Genomic DNA, 17,674 nt, shown 5'->3' with positions numbered 1-17,674 from the left:
TCATTATTTAAATGCAGCCATTTTGAGATGCAAAGTTCCTTTGCTACAGCTTAGGCTCCATAAATCAGTGCATATAATCCACTGCCATCCCTCCTCAAACAGCAAATGTTACTAAAACTACCTGATGTTTTCATGTATACTTTTCTCCTTTTTTTTTTTAAATGGATTTTTTTCTGTTATGAGAATTCAGCAAGAAATTGAACAAGAAATTGAGAACAAATGCTATTATTTTTCTTTGAAAGCAGTCAGTAAAGTTCTACCTATAAAACTGCCAGCGTAGGATTTCAAGCTAAACAGAAGATGAGTTTGGCTGCATGCAAAGAGTTGTGGTCAATGGCTCAATGTCCAGCTGGAGACCAGTAACGAGTGGTGTCCCTCAGGGATCGGTGTTGGGACCAGTCTTGCTCAACATCTTTGTCGCTGACATGGACAGTGGGATTGAGTGCGCCCTCAGCAAGTTTGCCGATGACACCAAGCTGTGTGGTTCGGTTGATACACTGGAGGGAAGGAATGCCATCCAGAGGGACCTTGACACACTTGTGAGGTGGGCTGATGCCAACCTGATGAAGTTTAACCATGACAAGTGCAAGGTCCGAGCAATCCCAGGCACAGCTACAGGTTGGGCAGAGAGGAGATTCAGAGCAGCCCTGTGGAGAAGGACTTGGGGGTGTTGGTTGATGAGAAACTGAACATGAGCTGGCTTCAGTGTGCGCTTGCAGCCCAGAAAGCCAACCTGTCCTGGGCTGCATCAAAAGAAGCGTGACCAGCAGGTCGAAGGAGGTGATCCTGCCCCTCTACTCTGCTCTTGTGAGACCTTGCTTGGAATATTGTGTGCAGTTCTGGTGTCCTCAACATAAGAAAGACATGGAACTGTTGGAACAAGTCCAGAGGAGGGTCATGAGGATTATCAGGGGACTGGAGCACCTCCCGTATGAAGACAGGCTGAGAAAGTTGGGGCTGTTCAGCCTCCAGAAGAGAAGACTGCATGGAGACCTCATAGCAGCCTTCCAGTATCTGAAAGGGGCCTATAGGGATGCTGGGGAGGGACTGTTCATTAGGGACTGTAGTGACAGGACAAGGGGTAATGGGTTAAAACTTAAACAGGGGAAGTTTAGCTTGGATATAAGGAAGAAGTTCTTTACTGTTAGGATGGTGAGGCACTGGAATAGGTTGCTCAAGGAAGTTGTGAATGCTCCATCCCTGGCAGTGTTCAAGGCCAGGATGGACAGAGCCTTGGGTAGCCTGGTTTAGTGTGAGGTGTCCCTGCCCATGGCAGCGGGGGGTTGGAACTAGATGATCTTAAGGTCCTTTCCAACCCTAAGTATCCTATGATTCTGTTCTATGATTCTATGAATACAGACAAATTAAGCTGTTATAAACAAACTAAAGTAGTTTAAGGTCTCAGTATCATAACACAGAATTTCAGAAAAACACTTATATAGCATGATGGTGATTGTGGTCAGCTGTGTCACTTTGGACTTAACTATGTGTCTGTGATTTCTACATATACTTCAGAGGGGGAAGAAGAAATCTCCAGAACATGGGATTTCAATACAGCTTCTCAAAGGTAAATTTTCTTTTCAATCTGACAGGTGCTTTTTGTCTTCTATGAGGTTAACCATGCAGCTCTTAGTCTAGACTGTTTCCGCAGCAACTCATTCCATCCCAAGCCAGGCCTCAGGTCCTCTCACTGTTTATTGACCACTGAGTCCAAATGACACATTCAACCTAGGTCATGTCAAAGATGGCAAATTTTAAGTGAAATTAATTTAATCCTTCCTCTACAGTGGTTTATTTTTCTATGTAAGGACTCTTTGGACAGCTTATGACAGTTTGTGCAGTGTAGAAAGATGATATATCTGCCCTTCTTTATTGTTACCCTCACTGCTATTGCTCTGTAAGTCTTTTTTAAACATTCAAAAAAATGTAACTGGTGAATATAGTACACTTCTAATTAAAAACGCTATCACCAGTACACTTCTAATTAAGACAACTAATTACTACACAGGGCAGTTTTAGTTCTCCATCTTCAGTTAAAAAAATCCGTTGAAAACTGTTGGTGTTCTGCAGCAAAACCAGCACAGGCTCAAGAACAAAAGATATTTCAAAGGAATCACAAAATTGAGTAACGGTAGGAAGTGACAGTGAGAAGTCACAGTTAACTCAGTTGGATAACAGTGACTATTTCCAAGCTAAACCAAAAGACACACAAAAATAAATGATTAGTCAAGAAAGAAATCCCCTCTTCCCTCTCACAAATGGGAGCTTCAACCCCCTGCACCAACACTTTTGTATGTGAAGAAACATATGCACAGTCCACAGAGACTAGCAGCTATCATTTGCTGGGAAGTGGAATTTGTCAACAGAAAATCACCTGGAAAGTAATAAAAATGCCACAAAGATTTGATAAGCAGTACTGTCTTTTTAGCAGTCCCTATCTTTTCACTAACTCATCATGTTCCAAAAAAATAATTAGCCATTCACAATACATTGCAAAGATTACCTTTTTTGGTACATGTCACCTAGAGTAAAATTGCCTGCAGAAGATTATCTAACCTTAAACCACAATAACAAATAGCAAGCCACCTCTTTATTTCAGTGCACAGGGTCAGTGGCAGAGATTTTTGTTAGAAAGTGAAGAAGAAACAAAGAGTTGAAGAAGAAACAAAGAGTTAAAGAAAGGAAAAAAGAGAAAGAAAGGGAATTGCTTGCGATACCAGATAGAAGAAAGAAAAAAACAGAGGAAAATATGCAAATCCTATTTCCAAATAGTTAAGCTGAAATGCCAAGAATCAAGTCTATTCCTAGCTTCTTTTGAAACACTATGGGCACTTGGGAAGTGCTTATCCAGACATGTGTAGATACTAAAAGATGCCAGCATAATTTTCATAGAACATGTACATCAGTTTGACAAAGGATTGCTTTAGGTTTCAGACTCCAGCTCAGCTATGTATACTTGAGAATTTGGCTTGTGATGCCCCAAATACACAAATGTATTTTTTGCAAGCAATGTAAATGATGTAACTGAGACATTTTCTGAATGCTGAACCATCCATGTTTCTACCATGTCTCCAGGATGCTGTAGGACCTTGTAACTTAAATTTCGACTAAAAAAGTTCATTAAAATGATGCAGAATTGTGTAAGGATATTCTAAATTTTTGTTTGAGGCTGACTGAAATGGTTTAAATTTTTTTTAATAGAAAAAGCTTGAGCCATTGTTGAATTGCAAAGAAACTGTCTCCACAGAGATGCACACTGTTTTAGATTAGCTTAATTGAAGTTGTTTTCATTTTTTTTCATATTTCCAAAAGCCTCCTCCCCATCCTTAGGAAGAATTTCTTACCTTGACTTTTAACATCGTAAGTTGTACTGCTTCATTCCAGAGACTGTTCCACATTTATAAGTCACTGTCATGGAAATTCACTTCAACATTTGAAATAGAACTGTGTTTTGGTTCATTTGTATTTCTCAGTACATACATGGTTCAGCTTACATTGTTTTACACCATGGCCTTCCATTTGATTCACTCAGTGTAGGTAAAACACAGGGTCAGGAAATGATCAAAAGACATAATATTGACTATGAAAAGCATGGAACTGAGGAAAGCAGTAGTACTAGTCTGCATGAAGACAGTGAGATGTAAGAAACCAGCAGAGATATAACGCCTCCCTCCTTTTTCCTGGTGTTTTTCTCCTCCACAACAAACCAAAACTTGTTCAGCAAAGAGTTGTGGTCAATGGCTCAATGTCCAGCTGAAGACCAGTAACGAGTGGTGTCCCTCAGGGATCGGTGTTGGGACCAGTCTTGCTCAACATCTTTGTCGCTGACATGGACAGTGGGATTGAGTGCGCCCTCAGCAAGTTTGCCGGTGACACCAAGCTGTGTGGTTCAGTTGATACACTGGAGGGAAGGAATGCCATCCAGAGGGACCTTGACATGCTTGTGAGGTGGGCTGATGCCAACCTGATGAAGTTTAACCATGACAAGTGCAAGGTCCTACACCTGGGTCAGAGCAATCCCAGGCACAGCTACAGGTTGGGCAGAGAGGAGATTCAGAGCAGCCCTGCGGAGAAGGACCTGGGGGTGTTGGTCGATGAGAAACTGAACATGAGCCAGCTTCAGTGTGCGCTTGCAGCCCAGAAAGCCAACCATATCCTGGGCTGCATCAAAAGGAGTGTGACCAGCAGGTCGAAGGAGGTGATCCTGCCCCTCTACTCTGCGCTCGTGAGACCTCACTTGGAGTATTGTGTGCAGTTCTGGTGTCCTCAACATAAAAAGGACATGGAACTGTTGGAACAAGTCCAGAGAAGGACCACGAGGATGATCAGGGGACTGGAGCACCTCCTGCATGAAGACAGGCTGAGGAAGTTGGGGCTGCTCACCCTGAGAAGAGAAGGCTGCGTGGAGACCTCATAGCAGCCTTCCAGTATCTGAAGGGGGCCTATAGGGATGCTGGAGAGGGACTCTTCATTAGAGACTGTAGTGACAGGACAAGGGGTAACGGGTTAAAACTTAAAGGGGAAGTTTAGGTTGGATATAAGAAGGAAATTCTTTCCTATTAGGGTGGTGAGGCACTGGAATGGGTTGCCCAGGGAGGTTGTGAATGCTCCATCCCTGGCGGTGTTCAAGACCAGGCTGGATGAGGCCTTGGGTGATGTGATTTAGCATAAGGTGTCCGTGCCCACAGCAGCGGGGTTGGAACTAGATGATCTTAAGGTCCTTTCCAACCCTAACGATTCTATGATTCTATAAAGGTGAAGCACAGAGCCACAGGAAAAAGGACCAGCTCAGGATATTTCTGAATCATTCAAATTTACAGAAACTCCCAAAGTTCTCATCTTAGATCTTCTCTCAAGCCTTTTTTCTCATCTTTAGATGGGATAAATAAAATATTCCATAGGACTCTTATGTTGCTGTTCTTATTTCTAGGAGAAAGTAGGAGCTTATGTTTCTTCTTTAACAGTCCTATGTGGTACTATGGGTTTGACTAGCTAAGAGTAATTTTCCCACCATGGGGTACCCTAAGAGTTTAGGTGAATGAATATTTGTGATTCCATGGACTCAAAATAGGATAGGCTGATGCAGAAAATTCTTAATTAACCTAGATTCACTGAACTCAGATGGATTTTGCAATTCATTTTAATTTACAAAGAATGGGGTAGAAGGAACAGGAGATCAAGGTCAGGTGACCAGCAAAGAAGGTAGCTTAAAACCTAATTAGTTTTATTTGAATATATACAAGCAAATTAGTATTGTATAACATAGATATGCCTTGATCTGCATGAGTATCTCCAGCTGGCATCAGTTGGCAGAGATTCTCCTCCTGATCAAGGATATATTTAAAAACCAATCTTTTGACTACAATCTAAATTGTAGACTACAGATTCCCTGGGTCAGGAAAGCTTTTGATTTGATGGGAAAATAGTTTATCTTCAGAAATTCACTAATTAAAAAAAAAATCATTACCTTTTGCCTAGTTTTCAGTATCAAGCACATATTACTACATCTATGCAGCTATCACCAAGTTTTCATGAGTTTGAACCTGTCAAATCTGTACCTTTGGAGCAATCTGAACTGTACCTATCATTCCTGCTTGTGGCCAGTTGTGGAACACAACTAGTGGGTCACAACTGATCAATTTCAGAAATCCACCTCATGCGCTTTCTCCTTCAATTTTAAAATCCCGCAGAAGCATCAAATGAAAATGTATGTAATTTTGTCACCTTAGAGGCTGTAGGTGGAGGTGATCTGATAGCACAAATTACTGTGAGGGTCTCTTCCCAGGGTAGGGTATATTTTCTCTCCCAGTTTGGCCTGATTAATCTGCAGTTTATTTAGTCACTTTCAGACCAAATAAGAGCAAATTCAACAATAGACATCAGCTTGTAAGATACAGAGCACAATGGCACTCTGGCTGTTAGGTTAAGTGTTGGGACCTAACTTTTACTTCTTGTCTCTGTTCTGAGGCTGCAACAAGAATAGATGTGCCTGTACTTCTCCACTGGAGGACTACCTACCTTCACTCAGGGTTTGAGGACATGGAGGTAAGGATGTATGCCCTGGGTTCAGCAGTAGCAGTCATGTTTTTTTCCTTTGTGTTAACTGGTGCAGTGCTGTGTTTTGACTTCTAGTTTGAGAACAGTGTTGGTGAAGCCGAAGTTTTCGGTTGTTGCTGGGTGATGTTTACCCTGACCAAGGACTCTGTGAGGCTCATGCTCTGCCAGGGAGGAGGGGAAGCTGTGGGGAGGCAGAGACGGGGCGCCTGACCCGGGCTAGCCTGGGAGGTATTCCATACCACAGCACGTCATGCCCGGGGTGGGGGGTAACTGGGAGTTACCCGGAAGGACAGGGGCTTCCGGGTGGAACTCGTTTCTTGGCCGGTGGTATCGTATTCTCTTCCCTTGTTATTTTCCCTTATCATTGTTTTAACTGATAGTAGCGGTGGTGATTTGTTGCTGGACTGTTCTTGTCTCAACCTGTAGGAGTTGCACTCTCTCGATCCTCCTCCCTGTTCCTCCGGGAGCGGGGAAGGGGAGAGCCCCGGTGCAGGGGGGGGGGGGGGGAGACGGACACGGACCTCGATTGTTGTCGGCTCGGCACCACTCGCTGGGAGTGAGTGAACAAGTTACCTGACTGGGTTTAAACCATGACAGTTCTTTTTGGCGCCCAACGTGGGGCACGAGGGGTTGAGATAAGAACAGATCTGACTGGATTGATAGTCACTCGTCACAATGCTGATTTATTGGCTCTCAAGGTTTTTCCTCTTGATCTCACAGTTTCAGTATACCATATCTTACGTCCATCCGGTATTTGCTGTATTAGTGTTTTTCAAGTGTGGGGCTTGGGCTAAGGTTTTTATCCCATTGTACTTTATGGTAATGACTTGTAATACAATAGAATCATTGATCATGAAACTGATCTGGCTTATGTTCCCAGTGTGGTCACCACCTTTATACTTTGGGAGGTATATGATGGAGGTGCTTAGCAATTACACATCTTTTTTCTCCTTCTCAGGTGCTCAACCTGTGAAGGAGACATCCTTTTACCCTCCTAGTCGTCCCCCCAGACCATTTACATTTGAGAGTTTTGAATTTTTTGAATGGCCTTTTAATGCTGTTGAGACTTGTTTGCTGATGGTGATGGGAATCACCATGCTAACACGCATACAGAGTGTGTTTTGCCCACTACTGATTTCAAGAGTTAAGCAGATTCAGGTTTGGGTCTTGTCTGGGGTCAAACGACGATGTAGGAGGACCGAGAGATTTTCCCAGAGGCTGGACAGCCATGAGTGGCAGGGTGTGTGGGATAGTATGGGCAAGTATCTAGGTCAGTGGGCCCCTCCAGTATTTTGGAATTTCACTACCGAACAACTGCAAAATCCAGAAGAATTAGTAAAACACTTAAATGAGGTGTGTGGTCATTCTGGCCATACCAGAGATGGACAAATCACGGCAACGTGCTGGGTCTTGGCCTATGCTTACAGGGCCTTGTTCAACACTATCCAGCACCTTCAAAAGGAAAAGAATGTCGGCGGATTTGAGGGCAAAGTGACAGTCGCTACTCAAACTTTGGCTGCAATGAACTGCGCAGCTACCCCAGTGGCAAGTACAGCAGCTGCTCAAACTTCAACTGCAACAGACAGCGCGGTTACCCCAGCTCCAAGCACGGTAGCTACACCACCCCCAGCAACAAGTACAGTCGCTACTCAAACCACAGTGATAATCACTGCAGCCAAACCAGAGGACCAATTCGTACCAATATCAGTTGCCCCTGTACGCAAGAGAACAAGCAAAAAGGAGGCAAAAAGGGTGAAGCGAGATGAAGAACCAATGAATTCACCACCCGGTCCAGAATCTGATCAGGAGTCATCATCACATGACGAAGAAGAAGAAGAAGAGGTAACTTCTCGACCTCGAACCTCAACCGAGCTGCGGAATATGCGAAAAGATTTTACCCGTCAACCAGGGGAGCACATCATCACCTGGTTACTCCGATGCTGGGACAATGGGGCCGATGGTCACGAACTAGAAGGTACAGAAGCCAAGCAGCTGGGATCACTTGCTAGAGAAGGGGGAATTGACAAAGCAATTGCAAGAGAGAAAAAGTCCCTCAGCCTTTGGAGGAGGCTCTTGGCAGCTGTGAAAGAAAGGTTTCCGTACAAGGACGATGTTACGAGTCATTCGGCCAAGTGGACTACTATAGACAAAGGCATCCAGTCTCTGAGGGAATCGGCCATCGTAGAGATGATCTATCACATCAAGCCGAATAACAGGGATACACCTATAGATCCAGATGAAGTTGAATGTACACGACCCATGTGGCGAAAACTTACACGAAATGCACCGTCATCATATGCCCATTCATTGGCAACAGTGACCTGGAATGACATAGTACCACTAACAGTGGATGAAATGGTTCATAAACTCCGAGAGTTCGAAGACAATCTCACTCCTTCCATCATCTCAGCTGTGGAAAAACTGTCCCAGGACCTCGACAAATTGAGGGACGATCTATCTGATTTATCCAGCTCCTCACGTGTACCAACACACGTCTCAGCTATTAACAAAAGACGTCCTATTGTTCAAGAGAGGAGATACAGAAGGTATACGCCACGGGGTACCCTATGGTTTTACCTGCTGGATCACGGAGAAGACATGACAAAGTGGGATGGAAAACCTACTTCAGCTTTGGAGGAACGGGTGAGTGAACTGAAGAGGGGAGCAAGGGCCAAGACTGATCGTCCCATGAGAGCTACGGCTTCAGTCTCTGGCGAGCAGTTTCCCAGATGGAGTGGAAGAGCTGATTTTACTCCAGCTCCTGTGATAATGAAGAATAATCCCTTTCAACACGACTTAAGTGTCCAATGCTGTGACGACCATTAGAGGGGCCCTGCCTCCAGCCAGGTGGAGGTAGGGGACAATCGGATTTACTGGACTGTGTGGATCAGATGGCCTGGCACATCAGTCCCACAGAAGTATAAGGCTCTAGTAGATACCGGTGCACAGTGTACCCTGATGCCATCAAGCTGTCAAGGGGTGGAACCCATCTATATTTCTGGAGTAACAGGAGGATCCCAAGAGTTGACTGTGCTGGAGGCTGAAATCAGCCTGACTGGGAGGGAGTGGCAAAAGCACCCTATTGTGACTGGTCCAGAGGCTCCATGCATCCTCGGCATAGACTGCCTCAAGAGAGGGTACTTCAAAGACCCAAAAGGGTACCGGTGGGCTTTTGGTATTGCTGCTGTGGAGACTGAGGAAATTGAGCAGCTGTCCACCTTGCCTGGTCTCTCAGAAGATCCCTCTGCTGTGGGGTTGCTGAAAGTTGAAGAACAACAAGTGCCAATTGCGACCACAACAGTGCACCGGCGGCAATATCGCACCAACCGAGACTCCCTGATTCCCATCCATCAGCTGATCCATAGACTGGAGAGTCAGGGGGTGATCAGCAGGACCCGCTCACCCTTCAATAGCCCCATATGGCCAGTGCGAAAGTCTAATGGAGAATGGAGACTAACAGTAGACTATCGTGGCCTGAATGAAGTCACACCACCATTGAGTGCTGCCGTACCGGACATGCTAGAACTTCAGTATGAACTAGAGTCAAAGGCAGCCAAGTGGTATGCCACGATTGATATTGCCAATGCATTTTTCTCCATTCCTTTGGCAGCAGAGTGCAGGCCACAGTTTGCTTTTACTTGGAGGGGTGTCTAATTCACTTGGAACCGACTGCCCCAGGGGTGGAAACACAGCCCTACCATTTGCCATGGACTGATCCAGACTGCACTGGAACAGGGGCAAGCTCCAGAACACCTGCAATACATTGATGACATTATTGTGTGGGGCGATACAGCGGAAGAAGTCTTTGAGAAAGGGAGGAAAATAATCCAAATCCTGCTGAAAGCTGGTTTTGCCATAAAACGGAGTAAGGTCAAGGGACCTGCACAGGAGATTCAATTTTGGGGAATAAAACGGCAAGATGGACGTAGACAGATCCCCACAGATGTGATCAACAAGATAACAGCAATGTCTCCACCAACTAATAAGAAAGAAACGCAAGCTTTCTTGGGTGCAGTGGGGTTCTGGAGAATGCACATCCCAAATTACAGTTCGATTGTAAGCCCTCTCTATCATGTGACCCAGAAGAAGAATGATTTTAAATGGTGCCCTGAGCAGCAACAAGCCTTTGAGCAAATTAAACGCGAGATAGTTCATGCAGTAGCCCTTGGACCAGTCCGGACCAGGCCAGATGTAAAAAATGTGCTGTACACTGCAGCTGGGGAGAACGGTCCTACCTGGAGCCTCTGGCAGAAAGCTCCAGGGGAGACTCGAGGTCGACCCCTCGGCTTTTGGAGTTGGGGATACAAAGGATCTGAGGCCAGCTATACCCCAACTGAGAAAGAGATACTGGCAGCCTATGAAGGGGTTCGAGCTGCTTCGGAAGTGATTGGCACTGAAGCACAGCTCCTCCTGGCACCCCGGCTGCCCGTGCTGGGCTGGATGTTCAAAGGCAGGGTCTCCTCTACACATCATGCAACTGATGCTACATGGAGTAAATGGGCTGCACTAATTACACAACGAACTCGAATAGGAAATCCCAGTCGTCCAGGCATTCTAGAAGTCATCATGGACTGGCCAGAGGGCAAAGATTTCGGAATGTCACCAGAGGAGGAGGTGGTGCGTGCTGAAGAGGCCCCACCATATAATAAACTGTCAGAAAGTGAAAAGCAGTATGCCTTGTTTACTGATGGCTCTTGCCGTATTGTGGGAAAGCATCGGAGATGGAAGGCAGCTGTATGGAGTCCTGGATGACAAGTTGCAGAAACTGCTGAAGGAGAGGGTGAATCGAGTCAGTTTGTGGAGGTGAAAGCCATCCAGCTGGCCCTGGACATTGCTGAACGAGAAAAGTGGCCAGTACTTTATCTCTATACTGACTCATGGATGGTGGCAAATGCCCTGTGGGAGTGGTTGAAGCAATGGAAGCAGAGCAACTGGCAACGCAGAGGTAAACCCATCTGGGCTGCTGCCCTGTGGAAAGATATTGCTGCCCGGGTGCAGAACCTGGTGGTGAAAGTACGTCATGTAGATGCCCATGTACCCAAGAGTCGGGCCACTGAGGAACACCGGAACAACCAACAAGTGGATAAAGCGGCTAAGATTGAAGTGGCTCAGATGGACTTAGATTGGCAACATAAAGCCTCTTTGGTATGGAGGACGATGGTTGAAGTATAAATATGGGGAGGCCTGGCAGATTGACTATATCACACTGCCACCAACCCGCCAAGGCAAGCGCCATGTGCTTACCATGGTGGAAGCAACCACCGGGTGGCTGGAAACATACGCTGTGCCCCATGCCACTGCCCGGAACACCATCCTGGGCCTTGAGAAACAGATTTTGTGGCGACACGGCACCCCAGAGAGAATTGAGTCAGACAATGGGACTCATTTCCGGAATAACCTTATAGATATTTGGGCCAAAGAGCATGGCATTGAGTGGGTGTATCACATCCCCTACCATGCACCAGCCTCTGGGAAAATCGAACGGTACAATGGGCTGTTAAAAACTACACTGAGAGCGATGGGTGGGGGAACTTTCAAGCATTGGGATACACATTTACCAAAGGCCACCTGGTTGGTCAACACCAGAGGATCTGCCAACAGGGCTGGCCCAGCCCAGTCAGAACTTTTACATATTGTAGAGGGGGACAAAGTTCCCGTGGTGCATATGAAGAATTTGCTGGGGAAGACAGTCTGGGTTATTCCTGCTTCAGGTAAAGGCAAACCCACTCGTGGGATTGCTTTTGCTCAGGGACCTGGATATACTTGGTGGGTAATGCGGGAAGATGGGGAAGTCCGATGTATACCTCAAGGGGATTTGATTTTAGGGGAAAACAGCCAGTGAACTCAATTGTATGCTGTTGCCTGCTGTGTAATGCTTTTATAGCCCATCAACTAGATGTCTCCAGGTCACCAGCGACTGGCCCTGACTTCCCTCCAGCCATCATCCCAACAGAGAATGAACTTGGAACATCATGGACCGAATGGACTCGGCAGCATTATAGGGATTGGTCCATGCACTAAGAAAATGATTTTTTCCTCTTGGTCTGTATGTATATGGATGTATATATGTGGGAGAGCGATGGTGTATTGAAAATGTGGGATCTGAGCACGACGTGAATGGTATGGAATAAGGGGTGGATAATGTCCTGGGTTCAGCAGTAGCAGTCATGTTTTTTCCTTTGTGTTAGCTGGTGCAGTGCTGTGTTCTGACTTCTAGTTTGAGAACAGTGTTGGTGAAGCCGATGTTTTCGGTTGTTGCTGGGTGATGTTTATCCTGACCAAGGACTCTGTGAGGCTCATGCTCTGCCAGGGAGGAGGGGAAGCTGTGGGGAGGCAGAGACGGGGCGCCTGACCCGGGCTAGCCGGGGAGGTATTCCATACCACAGCACGTCATGCCCGGGGTGGGGGGTAACTGGGAGTTACCCGGAAGGACAGGGGCTTCCGGGTGGAACTCGTTTCTTGGCCGGTGGTATCGTATTCTCTTCTCTTGTTATTTTCCCTTATCATTGTTTTAACTGATAGTAGCGGTGGTGGTTTGTTGCTGGACTGTTCTTGTCTCAACCCGTAGGAGTTGCACTCTCTCGATCCTCCTCCCTGTTCCTCCGGGAGTGGGGAAGGGGAGAGCCCCGGTGCAGGGGGGGGGGAGACAGACACGGACCTCGATTGTTGTCGGCTCGGCACCACTCGCTGGGAGTGAGTGAACGAGTTACCTGACTGGGTTTAAACCACGACAATGTACTACATTAGAAAAAAATCCACATATTTGTAACTGGGTTTACATGTTCTTGTGACTAACAATGTATATACAAAATGTATAAAAAGGCCAGTCAAAAGAAGGAAGAGAAAGAGGAAAACAGATAATGCAAATAAGCATGATGCGTAGTGAATGTGATTATATTTCTGAAGATCCAAACAGCAAGTTCAAAACACAGCACACTTTTATTGAAATACTTCTGGGATGTATCCTACTTGTATGGGTATTTTCCCACAAACAGCTACATTTAACTGACAATGGAGTATTTACGAACATCAGAAGGCTACTAAGACAGTGACTATTTTTTAAATGATAGATTTAATACTTTAGCATAAAAATAAAAACCTTAACATACCAGACTCTGCTTACAATGAGAACTGAACTTCACATCTTGTTTGTAATGAAGACTGAGATAAAACATACTGCAAAAGCTTTAGCTCTGGTAGCTGTGTCTAATTGACCTGGGCTAATGACTTATTTCAGGTGCTTGAGATGAGTATTTAAGCAACAGAGATACCACCACTTGCCCTCAGATGGTGGGTCTGGGCAAAGGAGGATGGTGAGGCTGGACTGCCCGATAAGCTCATGCCTGCTACAGAAGTAATGAGTATCTGCCAATATCAGGCACAAAGTGCAAAGAACCATCTCCTACAGCCATCCCCAGAATATTACGGTTATATTTGAGTATCAACACCAGATACAGACAATGGGAGATAGTTTTTGTTATGCCCTGGAGAAATGATCACAAGTAAGTCATATAATAGAGGTTTTCTTAAAAACTTTTCAACTTCAAGAATAATCTAAACTAGTAAATAACCGTGGTTTTAAAAACAGTGAATTAAGTTATTTGCCTTATATCCCCAGCATTAAAAATAAGTGGGAAGAGCAGCTAACTTTTCCACAGGCCTCAGGCTTACCTTTATCCTCTGACCCTAAACTGAACACCTGTGAAACCATCTGTCTGGCATTATAATCAGAGAGCTGGACAAGAGGCTTTGATCCTACAAATAATCAGGTCTTGATCCAGAAAAACTTCCAAATCATAGAAATGCTGACTGCACTAGGACTGAAAGCATGTGTTGGAAATCCTGTACAGAATTAACTGCTTTCCTGAATTAGTGTAATAAACTGCAGTGCTTTTGAGTCAGCAGAAAAAATTCCTGAGATTTCACTGAGCCTTGATTCAGGCTCTTAATTACTTCCTTCTTGATTGCTAGAATCAGGGTTTTAAACTGTATAATTTTTGCATGGCAATTAAGCATACAATTAATACCCCAGGAACAGTCATGTCTATTTTTTAAAGTTTGTTCATTACTTTTGAATAAAACATTAAACTGAAGTCCCTTAATATTTGTTCTCAAACTGAATGATTGAACTTTCATAAGTTAATTCATCTTTCTGAATGCACTGGAAAACAGAGCATAAAATAAGCATCTACAATTGATTTTATATTATGCTGTGTAATTTGTAAGTTTGGCTTTGCATGTATGTTTCTTAATAAAAGCATTTAATTGTATTTCCTTATCTGAAATAGCAAAACTGAAATGCTGAAAACAAAAACCTGAAAAAAGAGCCATAATTGATTGCACCATCAATGAAGACATGCAAAAAGGAGTTTTTGAAAAATGGAGAAACTGAAAATAGGACTATGAAAAATGAAGAAAAGAAATAAACACATAGAAGGGGCTTAAAAAGCTCATACAAACAATTCTAAAATATTTCTTACCTTCTTCAGTCATTGTGTCATAATATTTTAGGTTTCCATATGATCCAAGCTCTACAACATCACAGTAAAAGACACAAAGATAAGGAACCAGCAGACATTCAAGAAATGTACATGTTTTTGCATGTGCTTCATAAACTCAAACAGTGATTATACAAAAAATTCTGCAGCACAGTGAAAGACAGATTACAGAAATGGCAGTGCCTTCCCCTCCTGAAATTTCACAAGTCACTGGCTTTAAATAAGTAACTTGCTAAAGTGATATACAGAAGCACTGAAATCTAAAATTTAGCCTACCAATTTTTTGCCTCATGTAGGAAATAAAATAAATATTGGCACTACCTAATCAGCATGAACTTTGGAAACTAAGTTCTTTAAACATTCCCCAGGTCAAGCACTCAAATATTTATGCATCCAAATCAAATAAAAAATTCTCAAAGCATATAACCTAAGGAACTGTTCATAATGCTTCCACAAACCAGTGCTGATGTTGACTTGCTTTAGAGGTTTTTTTTAATGCAACAACTTTTGCCACTTGTGAAATCAGAAAAAAAGTATTTATTGCATTGGCTGGCATGAGACCTGAATTAAAAATTAAATAGATCTGATGATACTGCATTACTCTGTTCTAGCAAGGCAGAGAAAAGAATGGAATGCAGAGATCTCCAGATCTTTAAGGCTACTATTATTTTTCTGTGTGATACAATCTTGATTGAAAATATTTTTTTCTTTAGATGTTGCTATATGTATAAACATATATATAAAAGACAGTAACTAATGTCGGTCTACAAAACAGGAAAAATTAAAATTCAGCTCAAGAAAGAATTTCTAAATGATTTGTATATGGAATTTGTGGATGATTTCACTCATTATTTTATGTAAAGCCTTACAAATGATCTTCTGAGCATCTAACCTTTGAGAGGTGTAAACATTAATACTAAACAGTTCCAGAAGTACAGTGTTTTCCTTGGAAATATTCTCTCTTCATGCTTATGAATCAGATAAAGCACTTAAATGTACAAATGCTGTCCAATTACTTTGTTTTTAGCCTATACACCTCATGATTATTCAATACTTTTCTACACAGGTTAATTTCAATAGAAGTCTGGCTATTAGTTTTTAAGGGTAAAATGCTGTGCTGATATGCAAATCTGACACTTTGAAAAGTCCTTTGTTTTTTAACCTATTTGCAGATACCTGAATCTGCCAAATGAACATTTCTTACTTCATTTGCAGAGACACAGAACACTTTATGACATGTAACTAAAAAAATACAGGATATTAGCATTGCTACATTTTAAAAATAATTATGATTGGACTCTTATGATTTTTTCATAGACATACTTTATCAAAACCAGTTACAAATACTTATGTACTCTTGCTCATACAATGTAGTGTCTTACTTGCATGTAATTATACCCAATAGAATATGACAGTACTCCAAGTCTCTCCTAAAGCAAATGAAGCTGTCATTTAAAGACATATTTTAATATATTGCTTTATAATGATGTAGAACACATATGCTCTTTTGTAAAAATGTTCCTAGGGTTGCAAAATAATCTTCGTAGCTGTTTTTACATAAGAGAAGCTATTGTCCTACCATCTTGACATTTTTCTTAAAGATTTGAATTGCTTACCTGGGAAGAGTTCCCAGTAACTTCTGTATGGTCTTCCCTGCATACAAGCATTTGGGACCACATGTGCTGTTTAATTAGGGCTCAGTATCTGGTAACTCTACAGCCAGCACCTTTGCTTCAACTTACTGATATTTGCCTTGATGTGTCTGGGGTCCACTTTCCTAGAACTGGGGTGATTCATCCGCTGGAGTATGAGGAAGGAGTAGAAAACATATGCCAAAAGGAGTGCAATAGTAATCAGGGAAATGGAAGTACATGCAGGAGACAACACTGCCAGGTAGGGGATGTATAAATCACGGAGTCAGAATGGGGATGCAGAAGGACAAAGTTGAGAAGAAGTTTCTACCATAGCAACAAATTTAAGAATTAACAGAATGATTATGAGCATGAGGCCTCTGATCTAATAGATGAAGCAGAAGAGGTTTCAGAGGCATCCAACAACAATCATGAATTATGCTGTATCTCCATAGCAAATAAAAGCAGCAGCAGAAAGGCAGGGCACTTGATATAATGGCAATCCGATTTAGATCTGCTTCCCATCTGAAGTGAGAGATACAAGAAAAACAGGGAAGAAAAAAGGACACTCTGAACTTCTGCAGAGATGAAAGAGAAAAGAAATAAAGAGATGCATGAGAGTGTATGACGCTGATGATAATCATATTCTGAGCACTTCAGCAATTCAACATGCCAAGGATTAAACTAGGTTAATTCTTGCAGTTAGCAAAATTATTTCCAGGAAAACTCTAATCTTACTGGTGATTGCATTCCTCAAAGCCTTTATAGTCCTATACCCAGAGCAGAACATTTTATACAATCACCAGCCCACTGACTGCAATGCACAATGATGATGCCAGAAAACATCAGCTGCACATATTCATATGAATTATTTTGTGGATTTCAAGATCACTCGGGTCAGCGTTGCTCAGCAACATGGAAGGTCTGCTTTTATACAGTCTGACTCAAATATATTTTACTGGCTTCTGCTGTAAAATCTGATCTTTGGCATTTATTTTTTTAAAGAATAAGATTCTGTTCAATATGACTCTAAGTAAACTGAATTGAAGTACTTTTTTAAAATAATATAGCCTTGGAAAAAGTTCTCAGCTTTAAAAAAAAAAAGATTCTAAATGGAACTGGAAATCTGAAATACTGTGATAAAGGGTACGTGAAAAAAAAAAAAAACAACCCAAATCCAACACTACTAAAATTCGACAATTCCAGTTTCATGAACATGCTATGTGTTCCCAGACTGACAGCCAGTATCTGTATCCCTGCTGGTCACATGAAACAAGAAGTATGAAGGATGCAGCTTAACAGCTGATCCTCAACAGTGACAGTCATTGAATTTATTTTTTCTGTTCGGCATATTTTTACACAAGAAAAGAACAGAGGGTTCCTGATAATCCTGTCTGACACTCCTGAAGGATTACGTTTGCCTTATTACCTACTGTTCTCTTCTGTGTATGTAGGTACCACATCATGTCAAAGTAAACAAGAATAATG

General features: G+C 43.0%; 1 protein-coding gene across 5 annotated transcripts in view; it reads right to left on the bottom strand.

Moving 5' to 3' along the window:
- SLC24A2 (solute carrier family 24 member 2) overlaps positions 1-17,674 on the bottom strand; it is a 118,155-nt gene that overhangs the window by 24,136 nt on the left and 76,345 nt on the right. For 3 of the 5 annotated variants that reach the window (XM_057432930.1, XM_057432932.1, XM_057432931.1), the window contains one exon: positions 14,538-14,588. The exons of the other annotated variants lie outside the window; for them this stretch is intronic. In XM_057432930.1, the coding sequence (XP_057288913.1) occupies positions 14,538-14,588 (51 nt within the window). The remainder of the gene's footprint in view (positions 1-14,537; positions 14,589-17,674) is intronic. 5 annotated transcript variants of the gene reach the window in all.

Source organism: Pezoporus wallicus, unplaced genomic scaffold (genome assembly GCF_028554395.1).
Source record: "Pezoporus wallicus isolate ANWC-B61680 ecotype Strahan unplaced genomic scaffold, APGP_CSIRO_Pwel_v1 contig_2910, whole genome shotgun sequence".
NCBI lineage: Eukaryota > Metazoa > Chordata > Aves > Psittaciformes > Psittacidae > Pezoporus > Pezoporus wallicus.
Note: the sequence above shows the minus strand (reverse complement) of the source record. Positions and strands in the feature narration are given on the sequence as shown.